Source organism: Sus scrofa, chromosome 8, assembly GCF_054392235.1.
Source record: "Sus scrofa isolate SSC_HxYL_T2T_F1_AM1 chromosome 8, Sscrofa_HxYL_maternal_Yorkshire_Landrace_v2.0, whole genome shotgun sequence".
NCBI lineage: Eukaryota > Metazoa > Chordata > Mammalia > Artiodactyla > Suidae > Sus > Sus scrofa.
This window is the reverse complement of record NC_139390.1, coordinates 33,051,535-33,074,080: the sequence shown is the minus strand read 5'-3', so window position 1 is coordinate 33,074,080 and position 22,546 is coordinate 33,051,535. Positions and strand designations below refer to the sequence as shown.

The 22,546-nt window shown below is 43.8% G+C and overlaps 1 protein-coding gene across 2 annotated transcripts in view; it reads left to right on the top strand.

Moving 5' to 3' along the window:
• The window catches only part of BEND4 (BEN domain containing 4), a 40,344-nt gene extending 28,449 nt beyond the window's left edge, over window positions 1–11,895 (top strand). The window contains exons 5-6 of one of the 2 annotated variants that reach the window (XM_013978637.3): window positions 1,946–2,115; window positions 5,634–11,895. In XM_013978637.3, coding sequence (XP_013834091.2) covers window positions 1,946–2,115; window positions 5,634–5,643 — 180 coding nt within the window. In that variant the 3' untranslated portion in view covers window positions 5,644–11,895. Of the gene's footprint in view, window positions 1–1,945; window positions 2,187–5,633 lie in introns of both variants that reach the window. The other variant, XM_003128942.6, reaches the window with a different exon arrangement.
• Window positions 11,896–22,546: the final 10,651 nt, after the last annotated feature.

The following is a 22,546-nucleotide window of genomic DNA, read 5'->3' as shown; positions in this document are numbered from 1 at the left end:
TCATTGTAACCACTAGTATTGAGTGTCCGCTTGGTGCCAGCTGCAGTGGTGTTTACCGTGTCAGTCACTTAACAGAGGTTCATTGCACCTACTGTGTGTCAGGCACCTACTGTTCTTCCTTGCTCTGCCTCCTCCCTCCCCCAGCCATAACCCCCATCCCTTACCTTTGTAAAAGACACCCCATTGGTTTCACATCTTTCATCCTCGCTTCTCCATCTGCACTGCCACACGCTCCACTCATTCCTCCATCTCTTCCCTCCTGCCGTGAAACAGCAGCCTGGGTGAAGGACCCTTTGGAACCTCTGGGCTCCTGCATTCTTCTCTCTCTCTCTTTTTTTTTTTTTTCTCTTTAGGGCCGCATCCGTGGCATATGGAGGTTCCTAGGCTAGGGGTCAAATTGGAGCTACAGCTACTGGCCTATGCCACAGCCACAGCAACACGGCATCCGAGCCCCGTCTAGAACCTACACAGCTCACAGCAACGCCAGATCCTTAACCCACTGAGCGAGGCCAGGGATGGAACTCGCATCCTCATGGACACTAGTCGGATTCGTTTCCACTGCGCCACAGCAGGAACTCCTCCTGCCTATCTCTTGATCATACATAGTGCACAGAGCCAAGGGATGCTTTATGCTCCTAAATACTCCTGTTTTAAACCCATAATAATTTAGTTCTTCCCATGGGAAACTTTGGTCCAACAAGTCAAAGTAACTTGCTGAAGCAACAAAACAAAACGCAGAACCAAGATTCAGTTCAGACCCAGGCTGACTCCAAATTCAGACCACAAACCATGTCACTCAGCTGCTTCCCTTAAAAAGGAAATGAAGTCACGCTCCTGCTACTCCACGGGCGTAACAGTGCTGCAGTGGTGAATTTCCATGGGTAATTCAGTGACAGTTTCATAGCCGAATCTGCTGCCTCTTCCTTTCCTATGGGCTCCTGTACCATTTGCCCTTTTCAAGGCTTGCCTGAACAGAACACTTTTTAAGTAAAAACCGATCAGACCCAAACAGTGCCAAATTTATAACCTCTAGTAAATTTGCAGAGTTGTAAAACTGAATGGGTTTCCCTTCTTTATTTTGTACACCTTAATTACCGGGGAAAGAGTACATTAAAACCGAGATCACGGGTTAATTAATTTGTCCTGGACTGTAGAGTTTTATGGATAACCAGCACCAAAGTAATGGTTGTGTAGGTGCAATTGACTAAACATGGCTTATAAATGTTAACAGAAATTCCTGTAATTAGTCCCACTGCAGCTGTTTAGCCTGGGAATTTTATAGCAGACATAAATTATGAAGGTGAAAAGTACGAAAAATTTTGAGTTGACATACTGACATTTGCAGAAGCGATAATTCGAGGAAACTTGTTTTGCATTGTTATTAGTGATTTTCTCTTTCTGTTTCCGCACTTCCCCCTTTTTTAAAATTCACCTTTTACTGTTGTTTCCACTGAAATGCAGTGGCTATCAGATGTATTAAGCACATTAACCACGAAAAAATACCTCTTGGAAATAGCCCGCCAGCATCATTTCCAGAAGTACTTAACCGCCAACCAAAGGATGAAGAGACCTGTTTGATCACACTCTTCAAAGTCATTTTTGCATATTTTAATAGATTGAAAAGGAAAGTTACAGGTTATATTTAAATAGTGTTCCCTGTCATTGGATCTTGACACATTTTAACCTACCTGTTAAAATGCAAGTTATAAATAGCTCCTCTTTCAAAGGTGTTCATTATACCTCATTGGTTCTTGTTATAGAAAATGCAAATGTAATTTGAAAAGTGCCCGTTCTGAGTGTGAGCAATTACTTGTGCTCTTCAATACCTGGTTCATTGTCAGCATAGCCACTTGGTTAAAAGGCGTGTTTGCCTTTGATATGGAGATCGCCTGGGCTGCTGGCCGGCTGGCTACGCAGGTAATGAGAAAATATCTCGCTTTTCCAGGGAAGCAAGCAGCTGTTGAACAACTATCCTGTCTACATAACGAGCAAACAGTGGGACGAGGCTGTAAATTCTTCAAAGAAAGACGGGCGGCGGCTCCTCCGATACCTCATCAGATTTGTTTTCACAACCGATGAGCTTAAGTACTCATGCGGCCTTGGGAAAAGGAAAAGGTCAGTGCAGTCAGGAGAGACAGGTCCTGAAAGACGCCCTCTGGATCCAGTTAAAGTAACATGCCTCCGAGGTACTGCATCCTTCCGCTCAGTGTCCATCTGTGATCTCATTTCACCGCATTGGCTGTGGCTCCCCCGTGCAAGTGTATTTTGGTTCCTTTCCTGCTGAGACCTTCCTTATAGGCTTCTTGTGGCCCATCTCCTTGGTACCGAGAAGTTCTTTACAAAGTCTTCGTTTGCTTTAGCACTTAATGGCACATAGCACTGCATAGCACCTCATGTTTCACGCTTCAAACTCAGATTTTCTTTGCTCCCCGAGAAGGCCACCTCCAGCAAAACTGGAGCACTGGGGAAGGCACAGAGGAAAAGAAGACGAGGCATTTTAAAAATTACCCCATTTCTATTGGCAGCCTATGATGCCTTCCCCCACGCTAGCTACCTTCTGGAGAATCCCTGCCCCAGCCCTTTACGTGTATTTAAGGCCTAGAGAATTTCTTGCCCAGTCAGACTTAACTCTGTTAGTTGTTTTTTGTTTTGTTTTGTTTTAAGTTTCTGTATTAAAAAATACTGCTTAAGTAACAGCATTTCATCAGCATTCCCCGCCGATGACCTTGTAGCTGATGGGCTCTGTGGATAGGCCAGGCAGAGGGGGAAGGGGGAGCATGCAGAGGTGAACAGCTGATTCAGTGGATGCAGACAAACACAGACTTAGACGGGGGGACCGTTATAGTGCCAGCAAAGGCGCATTCACACCTAAAAATCCACATCAGCAAGCTCAAACATTAACCTGTGTAGTTCAGTAGTGACTCCCTTGGTTGGAAAGACTGAATGATTTACTCTGGACAGAGATCCAACTATTTTCTGGTGAAGAAGGCCTAGTAAAAAACGTGACTGCTGAGGCCTTAGTCATCAAAAAGGACACTCACTCCTACGTCCCTCTTGGGCGCCCTTGGTGATGGTCAGCCAGCCTAAGAGGCCTGTGTAGCATTTGTCCCAAGCAGAGATTCCCAGACCCAGCATGAACTTGTGATTCAGCAGGGCCAGGGCTGGGACAGGCACACATTGCTACATGTCACAACCACCCCAAGTGACTGACGCAGGCGGCCCGCCCTTGAGAAACCACCCAGAGTGAAAACATCAGCATTAGCTCGGCCCTGGAGCACCCCCTGTCGGCCAGTCCAGAAATCCCACTTACTCAGGGAGACTGGGTCATGGAAATGTCCAGTGTCTGTCCTAGCAAACTAGCCACAGGGTCCCTTATTCCCCAACATCGTCAGCGCAGGTGGAGGCGCCAGAGGCAGTGGTGAGCTTAGGGCCTCTCCTGAGAACACGCCGTGTATACTCAGAAAGTTGCCCTAAAGCTTGTGAGGGAATCGGACCTCACGAAAGTACCCCTTTCCAGACATCCTTATTAAACATGTTACGTCTTAACAAGCAAGTCAGTGAAACTAAAGAGGCCAAGCAGTGTCCCTCCCCTGGGCATGCTGCCATACCCGCTGTGACACGGCTGCAGCCCAGGCTGCCTGCCCAAAATGCAGGGGAGAGCTGGGTATGACCTACAGGCTTCCGCAGCCCGTGAGTGAAGAATACACAGGCAGGCACTGGAGACTGAGTCAGGGCAGCTAGTTAGAGCGTGCATATGTCTGTCCCCAAGGCTGAAATCCTGGGGCCTTCCTGTGACCTGGATGGCATTCCCTTCCCAGGCATAGGCTTGTTACTCCTAGCGTGGACATGCCGGCAGAAAGCCAGGTGCAAGGTTAGAATGGCCAAGGGAGCCTCAGGTGATTGGACACTGGAGGGGTGGAAAGGGGGTGAAATCAGGGAGTGAAGTCAAATTCTAGGCTGGCCTGTTCCCCGGGGTGGTCTGACCGCAGAAGGAAGAGGCATTAGTGATAGGAGGAGACGCCTTATGTGTGTGACAGGGTGAGCCTCTACATTAGCTGGGAATAGGCTGGCACAGCAGCAGGCAAAGTCCTGTCACAGCCGTGGGTGCTAGGAGGGGGTGGAGGGGGGAGGCGCCACGGAGCAGCAGCACCTTCTCAGAGTGGCAGGGCTGCGGCATCTTCAGCCGTTAGCCTTGACTTCCTCTCCTTGATATTTTGAGTCTTTGATTTCTCTGTGATCCCATGAGAGTGAGGGAGCTGGACAGAGACAGAGAAACAACTTAAACAGTTACTGAATACTTAATGAACACTCGAGGTAGGAATGTGAGAAAGAAAGAGAAGTATAGAAAGAAAGAATTCCTGACTTCTGGAGCTGAAAGAACGGCTGGAGATGATTTGAGGGCAATTGTGAACAGGTGTGAACACAAGGAAAATACTAGAGAGAGGACAAAATATTTGAGCCCTGGTGGTCCCAGGGTACCTCCTTTCTTTCTGCTCAGCCTTAAAATGACCAGGACCTAGGTCTGAGAATCATCCTTCAGTGTTTCAGAGGCCTGCGTCCCAGGATAAGCATTGCTGTGGTTTCTGGCAATTTCACAGGGCGAGGAGCTGGACAAGCACAGCTCATTCCCCAGGGAAGGCCCCCAGGGCTGGGACTTAGCCAAGTGAATGGGTCCCTCGTCTCAGGCACAAAACTGAAGGGGATGCCCCTGCCTCTCGGCTAAGATGGGCACAGTTTTGTTCATAAGATTTTCCTTGTCCTCATACTTGAAAGCTCCTAAGGGCACATAAGGTTAGGGTGTCACAAATAAATATCAGACAAATCCAGTCCTCAACCATGGTCTTGTAGAGGAAACAGTGCTGGAGAAGAAATGATGTGTGTATAGCAGTCACCTTGAACGTTCAGTCAGCTGTGCAAAGAAAGCATAGTTTACGGATGTCCACATTAAAATAGCTACGAAGGGATTATATGAGTGCCCAGAGCCCCTGAGAAAGCAGAGGAAGGGTTAAGCTGAGCTCAGTCCAAGAGAGGCCAAGATTGTTTCATTGGAATCTCAGCTACTTTTTATATATTCACTCTTCCAGGCATGCTGGTGAAATTAAATATTTAGAGGAAATCTCATCTAAAAACTCTTTGTTAGTACATGGATAGCTATCACGATTAGAGAAATGAAGTATAGGCTTCCACATAACATTTTAAGAATGTGGAAACCTCTTCTGAACTAGACTTAAGCAATTTGTTACTCGTAAAGGGTACCGTATGAATAGTGCTTGCTGAGCTTCTGGAGATAGCTAACCTTCTAAAGATGTGAGCATGTCACAACAGGATTTGGAAGTGTCCTCTGTTACCGAGCATGGTACATACCGCATCTTACCAAATTTTCCTTCCATAGCAAACCCGCTTTAGAAGGATCCCTCAACTTACATGATTTTTTTACTTTTGCCCATGAGTAGAAAATGTATTTGGCATAAATGGGGTCTAATGAGTGGCATCATCATGGCATTACATTGGGTGTCCCATAAAGCTTTTCTTACAGAGCTTCTGTTAAAGTTTAAGCAGCCTTCCTATCATCGTCTGCAAAAACCAGCTGTTTTTCTCTCTCTCTCTTTTTACTGTTGTGTATATTCCCACAGAATTCATTAGGATGCACTGTACCTCCAACCCCGACTGGTGGATGCCCTCGGAGGAACAGATAAACAAAGTGTTCAGCGACGCTGTGGGGCACGCCCGGCAGGGGCGGGCAGTGGGGACCTTCCTGCACAACGGTGGCTCCTTTTATGAAGGGATCGATCACCAGGCTTCCCAGGATGAAGTCTTCAATAAAAACTCCCAGGATGGTTCTGGTGATTAGTGGACAGAATCTTTCCACCCTAGCAGCCAGTCCTCTCAGCGGTTCCAGTTGTGAATGTCTTGTTCCCATCACGTTAGACTCCAAAGCATGTCATTCCGTCAGACGTTATACATCCTAAACCTTCACTCTCTTGACCCACTGCCACAGTTCCCAGTACAAATCCATTTTAGGCTGGTTCGGGAAGTCTGCGGAGCCTGCAAACGTTTTCAGACTATATCATAAAAAGAAAAAAACTAGAGTTGTTTTTAAAGGATTACTAGTTAGACTGTCTAGTGAGGGAGAAAAAAGATAGATTAGCTTCTTGTCACTGGTCTGAAATTTTCAAGTAAGCTCTGCTTCCTGAGCAGAGCCGGTCCCCATGGAGATTGGGTTTAGAGTTCCTGCCCGTGGGAGAAGGTAGAGGCCTGGAACAAGCATTCTCTTATTTTAATTCAAGTCGGTTGTCTTTATGTTTTCCAAAGACTTGAATTTATACTTCTCAGCAAAGACGTAGGCTAGGCGACCTTGTGTCATGTCTACGTTGACAGAGCCTGTTTCATTGAAAAGAAGCCAGAGAACAGAGGCCACCTCTAGACCATGATTAGTTGGAAGTCAGCTGTTTTTCCCAGTTACATTTACCAAAAACAAAAAAACAAACAAACAAAAAAAGGCACTCTATGGAGCTGACAACAGTGGTAGTTTTCACTGTGTCAGTCAAGAAACATCCAGAGATCCAAAGGTAATTTCAAATGCTTGATTTTGTAGATTCATAGATCCGCAGGCTTAAGTCAGGCTTTGTTGACACGATGCCAGGGTGATGGGTTGAACAGTGAGAACTTCCGTCAGTTAGTGGTTTGGTTCACTGAGGATCAAACAAGTGGTGTGACTGCTGGTATTCCCTGAGCTGACCCGATGGTTTGGAGTTGTATACGCCCAGCCTCGAGGCCATGCTCACAACTGTGCTGCAGCTCCTCTGCCATTTCTCTGATACTTGAGGGTCTTTTTTGTGCCGAGATGATCTTTAGAATTTGCATACGTCTTGTTTCTCGTTGTTGCCAATGGAAATGTTTTATCCCAGTGGTTGTGTGCTCCTTCCAGCCAGGATGCCCCCAAACTTTCTCCTCTGGCGGAGTCCGCACCTACCACTCCCAGCCACCCTCCCAGCTCATGTGAAGTCAGTAGTAATGTCTTTGGGACCATTCCTTACCAACGAATGCTCTAGAGACGCTAGACTCTTTCTGAGGGCCTCAGGTCGGGTGGGAGGGGAGGCGTCCTCTCCCCCCCAACCCAGAAATTGCAGCTTCACAGAGCAGAGGGCCACATGGGCAACATCTAGTGAAGGCTACTGATGTCATCTAAAAACAGGACGAAGGGTTTTGAATTTGGGTTAGAAATTCCTCTAAATTTTATCCGCATCCATCCATAAAGAGGTGTATTTTCATTTTTTGCCTGCTTTTCACAAAGTAAAATAAATTACCCGTCATATGCGATAATTAGCACCATCTCTGCACACGACCCTGGGGACAGGTCCTTCTCTAGCTTTTGTTATCATTATTTCACCCACTGAAAAGTCTGTTTATAGAGATGGCCATTTGTCAGATCTGATGTGGGAGAACTCATATTTCAATCCTGCTTTGGGGCAAGTTAGGTAAAATTTGCAAGTAACAGAAATGATAAGGGCAGGTGAGATGGTGCATATGGGATCCATAAGACTAATGTACTTTGGCTATCCAAGGAAGAAAGATACTCCCTGAGGAGTTTTCAAGGACTAGGAAGTCAGTATCTTAGAAGAATCTGATGATGTGAAATCTCGGCCAGAAAAAAAAAATATCACCATATCCCCCTCCGCCCTTCCATCTCACTTTTTCTTTCTTTGCATTGGAATTTAGTCATCCTTACTGCTGAGTACAATGTCCTTTTTTTTTTTTCTTTTTTCTGTAGCAGCAGTATTGGATCACTGCCTTAAAAAAAATAACTTCCAATTCTTGCAATCTCTTCAAGCTTGAGGATTCCACACATCTTACGTGTCTTCACTTCTACCAGCCATGGTAGGGCCAATGCCAGCCTTGACTGAGGGTGGTGATGGCAGCATTTCTGCCCTCACTCTGTGTAACCATGCAGGCTGGGGTGCTTACAGGTGAAGTGCTTTCACCACTCTTGTTATCATCCCCTGACAAGGCTCCTGAGTAGGGAGGCTCTCTCAAGCTATGGGAATTATTTCTCTACCAGCTGTTTTCCAGTACTTCACCAATTCAAAGGCATCAGAGCTGCACACTGGTCTTCTCTTACGCACCAAGGTCCAGAAGGATGACTGCGTCCGCAGCCTTGCACAGCCAGTTCTGACACCTCTCCCGGGTCTGGGCCCTCTGATTCCCCTGCCCCCAAGCAGACGTCCCATCACACTCTCCATCGTTGGTGTCGCTGTCGTGTTCCTTAGCCCAGCCCGTTGCCTGACCTGGGCACTAACAGCCACAGCATCTGCTTGGCTCCTTCGCTGTCTCTCTGCTCCTTAGTCCCTGTCTCATGCTGCCATTTACCTGGTTCATGGTGATTGCCTGCTCAGTCACCTCGTTTTTAAATCAGGACTTGCAGAGGTTGTTTACTTCTTATTTTTGGTGAAACCATTGCGGCTTCTGTAGCAGGGTTAATACTCACCACTGAGAACGTTGTCTCTTGTCACTGCTCTGTCCGCCTTCCGGCTGATGGCTTTGGAGACCTGAAGAGGTTGTATATTTTCTCGATTAGATTTTCCTACGTCTTTGGCAGCTGGACAAATGGCTCCTATGACGAGACTCTGACACACATGTCAGCTTTTACATCTTCCTTGAGTGGCTTCGGCACTGGTGTGAGATTGACCTTAGATAGCTTGGGATGCAGCTATGCTCTGCCTCGTCAGTGAGAGAACAGGGCATAGTGCTGGCCTGACACCACTGCCCAGATCTGGTATCTTTGTCTGAAACGAGGGGTGGCCCATAAACCCAGCCATCACACGGGAGTCCCTCCCTACCCACTGTGACAGTGTCTTGCTGTGTCCTGAGTTTTCACACAGTAACATCACGTCACCAGGGGGGTGCCCACTTCCCCGGGGAGCTGCCTGCAGTCCGCTGGGCCCAGGATGACCTCTTGGATCTGTTGGGAGGTCGTGGCCAGGCACCTGTGGAGGGGGTCATATTCGGCCAGCCCTTACTAGAGACACATGGCTCCCAGTTTCATTTGAAGGTCCACCTTCACAGTCTCATGGGTTAACCTCAGTGTTAAATGCTCTGGAGAAAAACCATTCCTTGAAAATATCCAGCCCTTGAACCCAGGCATCATCCTCTTGGTGTTTCCGTTTCCGCCACAGCGTTCAGCTTCCTGTCACCCTTTGTGTTTCATGAAGCTTCGTTAGGAATGGAGAGGATAATATTAGAGCATTTGCAGGAAATCATCCCTTTGGTAGGGCACTGAGAGATACACTGTACATGTGACTACTTGTCAGCTGTGGAGCAAGTGGGTGATTTTATATTCTGGATCTTTCATAGCCCTTCATCAGTCATAAACACATTGACCTGAGAGATCCCTTCCTCAAGATTATAGGGGATATAAATTACTCGATACATTGTTTGATCCAACTCCTCCATGTGTCAGATACTGATAGACTGCTCTGCTGAGTTCTGTGAATTATTCTTGCAGGATCAGATGTTATCCCAAAGTCTAGATAAAAGTACAAACTTGGGAGTGTAAGGTTCATGATTTCTGCATCTTCCTGCCCCTGTAAAGGCTAGTCCTCCGTTTTGGGGCTGTCCCAAAATGGATGGAGTGCACCCAGTAGGGTGAAGCATGCACGCTTTGCAGAAAAGCAAGCGTATGCTGATTGCTCTCATTGGAATCCTGTCATCCCATATGTGCTCTAGAACCTAAACCTCACACCCATTGACTGCCTCCTCATTTTTCAATCATATTAAAAAGTCTTATTCTCAGCTACCTTCGTTTTTTAGAAAAGATTAAAACGTAGAACTTTCCTCATTCAGTGCTGTGTCATTTCACAGTGCAGACACTTGTAATTTTTGACAGCTCTTATATACCAGTTTTTAGAAATGTGCTCGAGAGTGATTTTGCACATATGGTGCGAGTCTTGCCGGTGTGTGTTTAATGTGGTGACACTTGCCAAAACTGCTTGGCTAAACATGTCAAATAGGATGCTTGAGTCAGAACTCTCGTGTAAATGTGTCTAAACAGCAGTATGTATCATTATGAGATATTTTTGTAAACATAGTGATGGCTTCTTTCAGTCGTGTAAGTACTGGATAAAAATAACTACTTCGCCTGGAATAATGTAGGAAAATGTCACCCAGTCGATGGCTCTCTGCAGTTACTTGCATTATCAGCCTTGGTTCTTCTAGTTGTGTTGTTTTAGAGGAAAGTGTTGACATCAGACGACACGGAGTGCAAAGAGAGTAACCCACCGATACTTGCTTCCTAATAAAAATTCAAAACCATAGCAGATATAATTTACACATCAGAGCCTGCTTTTACCCTCCACGGTATATGCAATTGCAGGAAATATGGAGCGGTCTGGATGTCACTTGTCTAATGACCAGCTCAGTCAGTTTGGCTACTGAAAGCACTTAATTCCCAAATCTTTATGGTTAATTGATCTTCCTCGTGACCATCCATAGCTGGCTAATAGAAGGGCTAGGTTTTCCTTGAGTCACAATTGCCCATGTTACAACGAAAATGCATCTTCTGAGACGACTTACTCAGAAGGCTGTCTGTTCTCAGAATAATTGCCCCCACACCAGTTGCCCAGTGGGTCCTGGCCGCATTGGAAAATACTTCAGCTCATTTGAAACCAATAACAATAACAGTAGCTAGAGCTTATGTTCATCAGGCCCTTCGGTGCCGGGTACGTTGCTAAGCACTTTAATGCATCCTCTGATTTTAATCGTCATAGCCACTCTCTAGGCTGTTGTTAAGCTCCCCATTTCATAAGGACCCTGCCCAAGGTCTTTAGCTGATAAGAGGGACTCTTTGGGTTTAGTAAGTTCACTTTCCCCCAGTAGTCAGAGTTCTCAAGACCCATCCACACTTTGCAATGGGTTTGTTTAATTAAAGTAGTGAATAAGTTAAAATGACTAATTCGTTTACATTTATTTCATAGGTTCCCAGTACAAAAATGCAGGGAGGGATAAAAAGGCAAAACTTGGAACTCAGTGAAGTGATGTTCTTTGGGGACAGATCAGATAGATGTTAGAAGTGGCTCTGGGTGTCATTTAGCCAATGTCCATTTACTTTTTCACATTTGTTGTTATCGTAGCCTTAGAATTGATGACCTGGTTTGGAAGAGAGGGTTTTATTTAATCCATGATGTCCCTGTGAGAACTGTCGTGAAGATTTTGTAGGAAAGTACAGTAATCTGTTGATTCTTTCCTGTTAAAGTCGTGGTTTTAACATCTCTGACTGTGTTTTAAGTTCAAGAGCTTGCCCTGTTTCTAGGGAACGGGTCATGCCCAGACCATGAGAGGGTTTCTGAAACCCTCGAGGTCACTGGTCCAGTCCAAACCTGCCCCATTTAAGCATCTCCTTTGTGTGTCTCTCCTCTCTGGAACTTCATGTAGCAGCCTAACACTGGGGCCAACTTGCCTTTACTCTGTTTTCTATGATGAATACTTGTGGAGAAACTGTGACAAACCCATTGATCCTAATATTTTTATTGTTGAAGTCTTGTTGATCCTCTATGAATAATTTCTATTTGATTGTACTGTGTAGCATTAACACCCACTAGGGATATGTTAATAAAAACTATAAAAGCATAGTGTAATATAGGATAGCAAGATTTTTGTGAACAATTTATATAGAAGAGTAAGTTGTTTTTTAAGTGTTAGGCACATTTCTTTTAGGAACTTACAATGTTACAAGAGTTTTTTAAACATTCAATATTTTTAATTATAAGAAACATTTGTTACTAGAGCCAATTATTTCAGGTGTTCTAATTGGAGTATTGATTTTATTACCTCATATACCTCTAGAATGACACATGTTCTGTTGGAGATAAAATTGCACAATAAATGTCAAGTCTCTGTTAAGTGTTTTAACTTGCTTTTTGCATCTTTCTCCAGTTTATTTAAGAGGCTTTTCTATTTCTGTTAAAAACAAAAAACAAAAAAAAAAAAAACACAGGGGGAGTTCCCGTGGTGGCGCAGTGGTTAGCGAATCTGACTGGGAACCATGAGGTTGCGGGTTCGATCCCTGCCCTTGCTCAGTGGGTTGAGGATTCGGGGTTGCCGTGAGCTGTGGTGTAGGTCGCAGACTCGGCTCGGATCCTGCGCTGCTGTGGCTCTGGCGTAGGCCGGTGGCTATAGCTGCGATTCGACCCCTAGCCTGGGAACCTCCATATGCCGTGGGAGCGGCCCAAGAAAAGGCAAAAAGACAAAAAAAACCCAAAAAAAACACAGGAGAGTTCCCGTCGTGGTGCAATGGAAACGAATCCGACTAGGAACCATGAGGTTGTGGGTTCAATCCCTTTCCTTGCTCAGTGGGTTAAGGATCCAGTGAGCTTCCGTGAGCTGTGGTGTAGGTTGCAGACTGGGCTCAGATCTGGTGTTGCTGTAGCTGTGGTGTAGGCCGGAAGCTGTAGCTCCCATTAGACCTCTAACCTGGGAACCTCCGTATGCCACAAGTGCAGCCCCAAAAAGACAAAACAAAAAACAGAACTTTTCCCCCCTAACACTTAGGCTCTCCTGCCTGTCTCTGGATGCCAAGAAAATATTATATGCTTAATATCCAAATATAAAACACTCAGTTATGTCAGGGAACTGACCAAAATTCATCCAAAAAATTTGTTTGATCTAGTGAGTGAAATGTAACCACAGAGTTTCTGTCCAGTATTCTGTACATTCACACTTTAAACACACATGCTTCCTACTCAGTTCCATCAGGGAGAGAAAGAACCCTCCAGCCACTACTCTTGACCTTGGAAATCGAGGTCTGTTAAAGTGAAGAGCAGTAGTAACAGCAAAGTAGCAATGGCTAAATAACGTGGCATGGTTGTGGCTTCCCACTTTTAGTTACTGCATAAAATATAAATCTGATATATCAACCATTATTGAACAACAAAATTGAAGTAATGTCATTCATAAGTCAGACCAAGTAAAAACTAAGACAAAACACATTTTTTCATTTTATACTAGAGGATGCAGTTTTCTAATCAGTAGTTTGGTGGATGACAAAGCAGTAATTTAGTCCAAGTAATTTGGGTTCAAATTGGGGTATCAATTAAAATGAAATTAAAATTATATTATTATTCTAAAGCATTAAAAGAGGATTAGTAAGTAACTTGGAGTTTATTAATATCTTGTAGCAGGACACACAGGGTAAAAGCTACTGATCAAAAAAGTATTAGTTATCGGATGCGAGCTGTTGCTCTTGGAATGGATTTACAATGAGATCCTGCTGAGTAGCATTGAGAACTATGTCTAGATACTTATATCGCAACAGAACAAAGGGTGGGGGAAAAAATGTATACATGTAAGTATAACTTGGTCCCCATGCTGTACAGCGGAAAAAAAAAATAGAAATAAATAAAAAAGCATTAGTAACAAATTCAGCAAGGTTGCAGGATACAAGAGCAATATACAAAAATCAATTGTATTTTCTATACACTACCAATAAACACTGAAATTAAAAAAAAAATTTCAGTAACATCAGGAAGAATAAAACGCTTCGGAATAAACTTAAGAAACAAATGCCAGGGGAGTTTCTGGTGGCTTAGTTGTTAATTTCTGTGACACTGGTGTGGCTCAGATTCAGTCCCTGGCCTGGAAACTTCTGTATGCTGAAGGCACAGCAAAAAAAAAAAAAAAAAGAAAGGAAGTGCCAGACTTGTACTCTACAAATTGCAGCACATTATTGGAAGACATTTTAAAAGCTCTAAAAGATGGGAAGATGGTCCATGATAATGGAATGGAAGAACCAATAATGCTAAGATGGCAGTATTCCTCAAATTCATCTACAGGTCCATTGCAATTCCTAGCCACATCTGCAGCAGAAATCGACAGACTGATCCTAGTCTTATGGAAAGAACCCAGACGGCCCACAAAAATCCTTACATTTTGTGGTCACATGTTTGATTTTTAGCAAAGGCGCCAAGACAATTCAATGGGGAGAGAATAATCTTTTCAAAGAATGGTCCTGGGACAACAGGGTAGCCCTATCCAAAAGAATGAAGTTGGACCCCTACCTTTATACTGTATGCAAAAAATAATTCAAAATAGATCATAGACCTAAATGGAAGAGTTAAAATCTAAAACGTAACAAGAAAACATAGGAGTAGATCTTCATGATTTTGGGCTGGACAATGGCTTTTTCAATATGACACTCAACAGTGTGACAGAGAAAAAAAAAGATAAATTGTATTGCATCAAAATGAAAAAGCTTCCAAGAACAACAAGAACAAAAAGATAACCCACAGAACGAGAGAAAATATCTGCGAATTATGTATCTGATAAGATACTTTTAGCCAGAATATGTGGATCTCTTACAACTCAACAATAAACACAAAGAGCCTAATTAAAAGAGGGCAAGGGCTATGAATATACATTCTCCAAGGAAGATTCACAAATGGCCAATAAACACCGGAAAAGCTCCAAATCACTAGTTATTAGGGAAACGTAAATTAAATCACAGTGAAATACCAATAAAAAATACAGTAGTTTATCAGCTAGGATATGGAGAGATTGAAACCTTCACACACTGCTGGTAGGAATGTAAAATGGTGCAGTCATTTTGAAAAACAGTTTGCAGGTCCTTAAAACATTACATATGGGAGTTCCCGTTGTGGCGCAATGGAAACCTATCCAACTAGTAACTTTGAGGTTGCGGGTTCGATCTCTGGCCTCAGTGAGTTAAGGATCCGGCGTTGCCATGAGCTGTGGTGTAGGTCGCAGACATGGCTCGGATCCTGAGATGCTGTGGCTGTGGTGTAGGCCAGCAGCTACAGCTCCAATTTGACTCCTAGCCTGGGAACTTCCATATGCCATGGGTTCAGCCCTAAAAAGCAAAAAAAAAAAAAAAAAAAAAAAAAGAAAGAAAAAAAATTTTTAAAAAACCCATAAAACTAAAAAAAAAAGTTACACGGTAGAGTTAATTGTTTTACCTAGCCATTCTGCAACATGGGTATATACCCAAGAGCATTGAAAACATATGTCTACACAAAAACTTGTACACAAATGTTCAGAGGAGCTTTATATATGATACCAAAAATTGGAATCAATCCAGACATCCATTAGTTGATAAATGAATAAACAAAATGTGGTATCTACCTAATGGAGTATTGTTCAGCCATAAACAGTGAATGAAATACTAATACATGGATAAACCTTGGAAACTTTTTACGCCAAATGAAAGAAGCCAGACAAGAAAAGCTAAATGCATATTTCATGATTCCATTTATATGAAATATCCAAAATAGTCACTAGGTAGGCAGCTGTTACAGAATGCTTCTCAAAATACGGTTTATATAATTAAGGAACCGAGTGTATTATGATATAATCACTTTAAAGTTAATTAAGCACTCATGCTAGGTATTTACTGAGAACCTGATGTACCTGGCATTGTTTTTGGCACGGTGTTCAAAGAACCGAAGCAATGCAGCCACTAGCTAAGTTACTATTTGGAGAAAAATGACTAAGACCTATTAAGAGTTATGAGAAAATCCCAAGTTCCACTGAGCAACTTGTAAAGCTGTATTTAAAAAGCTGAATCAGGGAGTACCTGTTGTGGCTCAGTGGAAACAAATCTGACTAGCATCCATGAGGATGCAGGTTCGATCCTTGGCCTTGCTCAGTGGGTTAAGGATCCAGCATTGCCATGAGCTGCGGTGTAGGTTGCAGCTCTGGATCTAGCGTTGCTGTGGCTCTGGTGTAGGCCAGTGGCTAAAGCTCTGATTCGACCCCTAGCCTGGGAATCTCAATATGCCACGGGTGCAGCCCTAAAAAAAAAGAAAAAAGAAAAAAGTTGAATCAGGCATAAAAATTACAGAAAATAAATGCCTCTGCATCTGTCTCTATCATACTAAGACCATTCAATTTGACTAGCTCAAAGTACATGCCAATTCAGGAGAAGAATTATTCAGATATGATTCCGTGTGCTCTCAAATCCTGGTTGAATCATTCCCTTTTATCTTTTCTTTTTGTCCCCCCCTCCTCTTTTTTTTTAATGATTTTTATTTTTTCCATTATAATTGGTTTACAGTGTTCTGTCCTGTTTCTACTATGGAGCAAAGTGAACACACACATATATATTCTTTTTCTCACATTATCCTCCATCATGTTCCATCACAAGTGACTAGATGTAGCACAGGAGGACAGAGACAGCAGGATCTCATTGCTTATCCACTCCAAATGCAATAGTTTGCATCTATTAACCTCAGACTCCCAGTTCATCCCATTCCCCCGACTTCCTTCCCCTTCCTCTTAAAGCTGTTGTTCAGTCCTCACATAGACACCATCTTAGTGATACACACCTGCTCTTTCAACCGGTCTGTCAGCAAACAGATGGCACAGTCGACAAAAAAAAAAGCACTTGGTACAAAGGTGTGAGCAGGGTAGGCCGCACCACCAAGGTGGAGTGTGATATCCAGACTTGGCCCTGGCAGGGCGCCGTCATCGACCCGAAGTGGTGAGGTGTCTCTGGAATTCGAGGGGGTGGTACTAGAATTCGAGGGGGCTCCCTGCTGGGAAATGCGATGTCCGTGTGAGGAAACCTGCTTAGACTTTGCAGAGCCTGCAGGGAGGAAGCCAGAAGAACCTGGACCCGTCCGATGCTTGCCTCAAGCTGAAAGCAACAGGAAGCCAGAGGGCAGGAGAGCCCGCTGATGTCCATATGGGTCAGTGCCCTGGGACCCAGAGCAAGGGGCTGGAGGAAAGGCAGGCACAACTCATTATGGGGATGAGTTGGATCTCTTTGGTTTCACGTCACTGAAATCCTGAAAGATGACTTCTTTCCATAAATGACCTCTTTTTTTTTTTTTTTTTTTTTGTCTTTTTGCCATTTTCTTGGGCCGCTCTCACGGCACATGGAGGTTCCCAGGCTAGGGGTCGAATCGGAACTGTAGCCACCGGCCTACACCAGAGCCACAGCAACGCGGGATCCGAGCCGCGTCTGCAACCTACACCACAGCTCACGGCAACGCCAGATCCTTAACCCACTGAGCAAGGGCAGGGACCGAACCCGCAACCTCATGGTTCCTAGTCGGATTCGTTAACCACTGCGCCACGACAGGAACTCCCATAAATGACCTCTTAATGCTTAATCATTTGGATAGCTAACATTTATTAAGGCAGTAGTTTCATGCCTCTCTGTCATTATCACAGTGAATCTTCTTACAGCCTGTAAGGTAAACGCTATTATTACTCCCGCTCTACTGATGAGTAAACTGATGCTTAGAGAAGTGTGCCTGAGGTCACAGAGCTCGTGGTGATGAGGTGGTGACAGCAAGATGCCAATCCAGGCAGCTCCAGGAGAGAAGCCCACGTTTCACCCAGTCCAAGAAAATTGACTCTGAAGGCTTCTAAGACTGAGAAAAAGTTGCAACAATGAGGCTAACAAAACAAGAATTACTTCTTAAGTCTGCTCAGCTCTGGCTGCTCACGTTATCCATTCATGTCTCAATTTGGCCTGAGAAGACTGCTGCTTAATATCCTGAAAAATACCCAGATGAATCCTGATACAATTCCTGGGTCCCAAGTGGGTCTTGGTTCTGTGATCCAAGAGACATGGTCTCAATGCCTTCGTTAACTGTCCTCTATATCCATTGATCTTGATGTTTAAGAAGCATGCTTGCTTCTGTAAATGAATGAATGAATAGGTAGAGTTATAGATTAATAAATAAGGTAGGAGGAGATACAGCAAAATAGAATATATTCGGGCTTGTACTTATCAACTGTCAATTTTTTTTTTTTTTTTTAGGGCCACACCCAAGGCGTGTGGAAGTTCCCAGGCTAGGGATTGAACTGGAGCTGCAGCTGCTGGCCTGCACCACAGCCACAGCAACATAGGATCTGAGCCACATCTGCAACCTACATCACTGCTCATGGCAACACTGGATTCTTAACCCACTCAGAGATGCCAGGGATCAAACCCACCTCTGTGTGGTTACCAGTCAGATTCATTTCCACTGCGTCACAACGGAAACTCCTGGATTGTCAAATTTTAATAAACTAGGGTCAACCATGATTTTGAAATACAGCTTTAAGATAAACATTCTCATCTAACAAAAATGTTATGGACCAGATTAATCCCGATACTTTTTAACTTCTTTACTATTAAAAATCAAAATTCATCAAGGCACAAGAATATTTAATATCTCTAATGAGGAGTTCCCGTTGTGGCTCAGCATTAACGAACTTGACAAGTATCCATGAGGGATTCATTCTCTGACCTCTCAGTGGGTTAAGGATCTGGGGTTGCCACAAGCTGCGGGATAGGTCGCAGATGCGGCTCAGATCCCGTGTTGCTGTGGTGTAGGCCGGCAGCTGCAGCTCTAATTCAACCCCCAGTGCCTGGGAACTTCCATATACCGCAGGTGCAGGCCTGAAAAAAAAGCAAAAAATAAAAAGAACATACAAAGAATACCACTAATGAAAATGAAATATAATGAACAGTTAGCTGTGTGGCTGCATAGAAGCTGAGGGACCAGAAAGCATAACTAAAAATAGAGACAGTTTTCAGAAGCTAAGGTCCACTTCCCAGCAATAAGTGGGATTTAAAACGCTCTCTTCCAGATTCTAGAAAGAAATTCAGGCCCTGTTGAGATGTGAGGAACAGGGGTTGGAAATGTCTTCTAGTCTGTCTCTTTTTCTGTACCAATAGCAATGATTCTTTCTCCTTCCTGGCAACATAGAAGCATTTTTCTTTTCTTTTTCTTTAATCCTTTTTTTTGAGGGAGCCACACCTGCGGCATATGGAGGTTCCTGGGCTAGGGGTCGAATCCGAGCTGTAGCTGCTGGCCTACACCACAGTCATAGCAACTCCAGATCCGAGCTGCATCTGCCACCTACACCACAGCTCACAGCAAAACTGGATCTTTAACCCACTGAGCGAGGCCAGGGATGGAACCTGCAACCTCATGGTTCCTAGTCAAATTCGTTAACCACCAAGCCACGACGGGAATTCCAAGCATTTTCAATTCTTCTTAAAAAAACTTAATAATTGTGTTTGATTGTGGCCTGTGATGTGTTTTCTATTAACATTTTTTACCAAATGATTAGTCTTTCATTTCTGACATATTTTTGGATATACTGCTTTTTTCTGTGTCAGCAGACTGTCAAAGCCAAAACTAGGCACATGCAATGTGAAATATATATTAGCTTTAATTTTAGTAAAGATGGAGTTCCTGTTGTGGCTCAGAGGTAACGAACCCTGCTGGTATCCTTGAGGATGCGGATTCGATCCCTGGCCTCTCTCAGTGGATTAAGGATCTGGGGTTGCCGCAAGCTGCGGTGTAGATCATGGATGCAGCTTGGATCCGGCATTGCTGTGGCTGTGGTATAGGCCAGCAGCTGCAGCTCTAATTCAACCCCTAGCCTGGGAACTTCCATATACTGTGAGTGCAGCCCTAAAAAGAAAAGAAAAATGTTTTTTAATAAAATTAGTAAAGATTAGAAAATTCTGTCATTTCTCTTTAAAGATACTTAATGCGGAAAATCCCACGAATCTACAGGGAAACATAAACGTGTTTAATGAAGAATTGTAAAGCCTGATGAAAAGTATAAAGGAAGGCATTTCTTTGAAGTGTAATTAATAATTAAGAAGAAAAAGGAATTTAGAGATGGCTAGAAGGAATGGATAGAAGGAATTTAGAGATCATCTAATTCAGCAGGCAATTATTATCACTTACGGGATAGTAAAGCCCAGAACACTCTAGTAGCTTGCTCAAGTTCATGCAGCTATTTACTAGCAGTGCCTACATGAAACAAATATATATTATATTTGATTACATACATATCAAAACAATATAGTCCTCTAGAACCATAAGATTTTTACAATTTGTCCAAATTTCTTATTGGTGTTTCCCTTTTCTCCTTGGCTGCCAGGAAGCCCAATGTTAAGTTATATCTCAATGACAGTTTCCCTTAGCTCAGCTTCTCTAGTCTGTGTATTCTCTACCACCATCAACCACCTTTTTCTGTTCTCGTTTTTGCATTTGCCTTTGAAAATTTATTGTAACACTGCTTTATTATCATGAGCTACTTTGACCTGGAAGTAGATGACATATGGACAATAAATATATTAGAATGTTTCTTAGAATATAAATTGTAGTGTTCAAACGCTAACCTGAGAAATAAGAAATCTCCTTCACCCCTCTGTGCCACCTACTCCACCCACCCCTCCCCAACCCTAACAAAAATGTTTTGAACTATTTGTTCCAACTCTTCAATCTGGAATCTCTTTTCTCATCCTTTCAGTCACTTGCCTACCAGGGTTCTGTCCCTTCTTTGACTGCAGCGAAGACAAGAATCTGATGGATCAGGAAAAGTGAGGAACTTGTCCAGAGGTAAAGCCATGTGATGGGCTGGGGCCTGATCCCTCTATCTCTGGGGCCCTAGTTAGGAACCTCGGAGCAGAATTAGCTCTGAGCAAATATCTGCTGTCTGACGAGTTGGAAGGCTAAGTAGTTTAGGGAGTGAAAAGCAACTGCATTTTTAAGCTGCCACAGTTTCAAGGTTGTTACTGCAGCATAAAAGTCTATCTTGACTCATACACTGCAAGATTCTAACTTGTGATGGTCACGACCACTCTGAAAATCCTATGGAAAGCTAGAGACTCTCTCCTTTGATAAATATACACATAGCACTTTCCAGGAAATTCCAAAGGTTCCTGAATCGCCTAAAGTATATCCATGGTTTGCATGTTAAGAACTCCTAATCTAGAATTTCCTGCCATGGCTCAGGGGAAACGAATCTGACTGGCATCCATGAGGATGCAGGTTCAATCCCTGGCCTCATTCAGCAGGTTAAGGATCCAGCATTGCCATGAGCTGTAATGTAGGTCCCAGATGCGGTTTGGATCTGGCACTGCTGTGGCCGTGGTGTAGGCCGGCAACTGCATCTCCAATTCGACCCCTAGCCTGGGAACCTCCATATGCCAAGGGTGCGGTCCTAAAAAGACAAAAAAAAAAAAAAAGTTTGTAAAAGAAGAAATGGCTGTTTCCACTGATGACCTGCAAATAGGTCATCCTTTTATTTATCATGGTATCCTGTTGTCTTCATGGCACTTATGACAATATTTATATATTCGTGTGATTCTTCGTATAAAGTTTATATGTCTTATGAGACATTTACCTGTATAGTACTGGGGGGACATAATTTTTTTTGTCTTTTTAGGGCCACACCTGCAGCATATGGAGGTTCCCATGCTAGGGGTCCAATCGGAGCTGTAGCCACCCGCCTGCACCACAGCCACAGCAATTCAGCATCTGAGCCCCATCTGCGACCTCCACCACAGCTCACAGCAATGCCTGATCCTTAACCCACTGAGCAAGGCCAGGGATCAAACCTGCATCCTCATGAATGCCAGTTAGATTCATTTCTGCTGAGCCACAACGGGAACTCCCGGGGGGGGGGGGCATAATTAATTTTTCACTTTTTTATATCTTTTGCCCACCACAGAACCCGGCATTTTGTATGGAGTGCCAAAATATTTTTTAATGTGTTACTGTACTGTGCTCATATACATGTGTATATGTATATGAGGAACACACTGAAAGGCTTTTAAAGATTTGAAGAGATTTTCGGGAAATGACTTAGGGAAATGGCCTCACTATGGTCAGTGAGGCAGGGCCAGACAGCACCACCCACCGCCACAATTGTGAAAAATCTAGGCATCCTGACATGTGATTGGAGAGTTCTCGTCGTGGCTCAGTGGTTAACGAATCTGACTAGGAACCATGAGGTTGCGGGTTTGATCCCTGGCCTCGCTCAGTGGGTTAGGGATTCGGCATTGCTGTGAGCTGTGGTGTGTGGGTTGCAGATGTGACTGTGGTGTAGGCTGGCCACCGCATCTCTGATTGGACCCCTAGCCTGGGAACCTCCATATGCCACGGGGGTGGCCCTAGGGAAAAAAAAAAATGACATGTGATTGAGTGAAGGCAGATGGAAAAACGCTCAGGACAGTTCTGTATAGCTTCACTGTAATTTGAAAAGTGAGAATACATTTTAGTTATACAGGTATGCAGAAATTTAAATGTCAATCATATACACAACAGTTGGAAGACAGGTTTAGTTCTCCATATGTCTACACACAGGTAGCTAACATGCCTATGTACATATACTACTGTCATACCTTTGTATCAAATAAAGTGCAGAGACCTTGGAAGACAGGGGACCTGAATTGAAATCCAGCCCCAGTGTGCACTGGCTGTGTCATTTCGGGCAAGTTATTTATAGCTGAGTCTCAATTTGCTTATATCTGCCTCTTTGAGTTAGCAAAAGAATTGAAGCTAACATCTTGCTATTTGTTTTTTATTTGTCTCATCTTTTCTTTGTTCTTTGTTCATTGCTTTGTTTTGGATTTATTATGATACTTTTTTTTTTTTTTTTTTTTTTTTTGTCTTTTTAGGGCCGTACCCGAGGCACATGGAGATTCCCAGGCCAGGGGTCGAATCAGAGCTGTAGCTGCTGGCCTACACCACAGCTCACAGCAATGGTGGATCCTTCACCCACTAATCGAGGCCAGGGA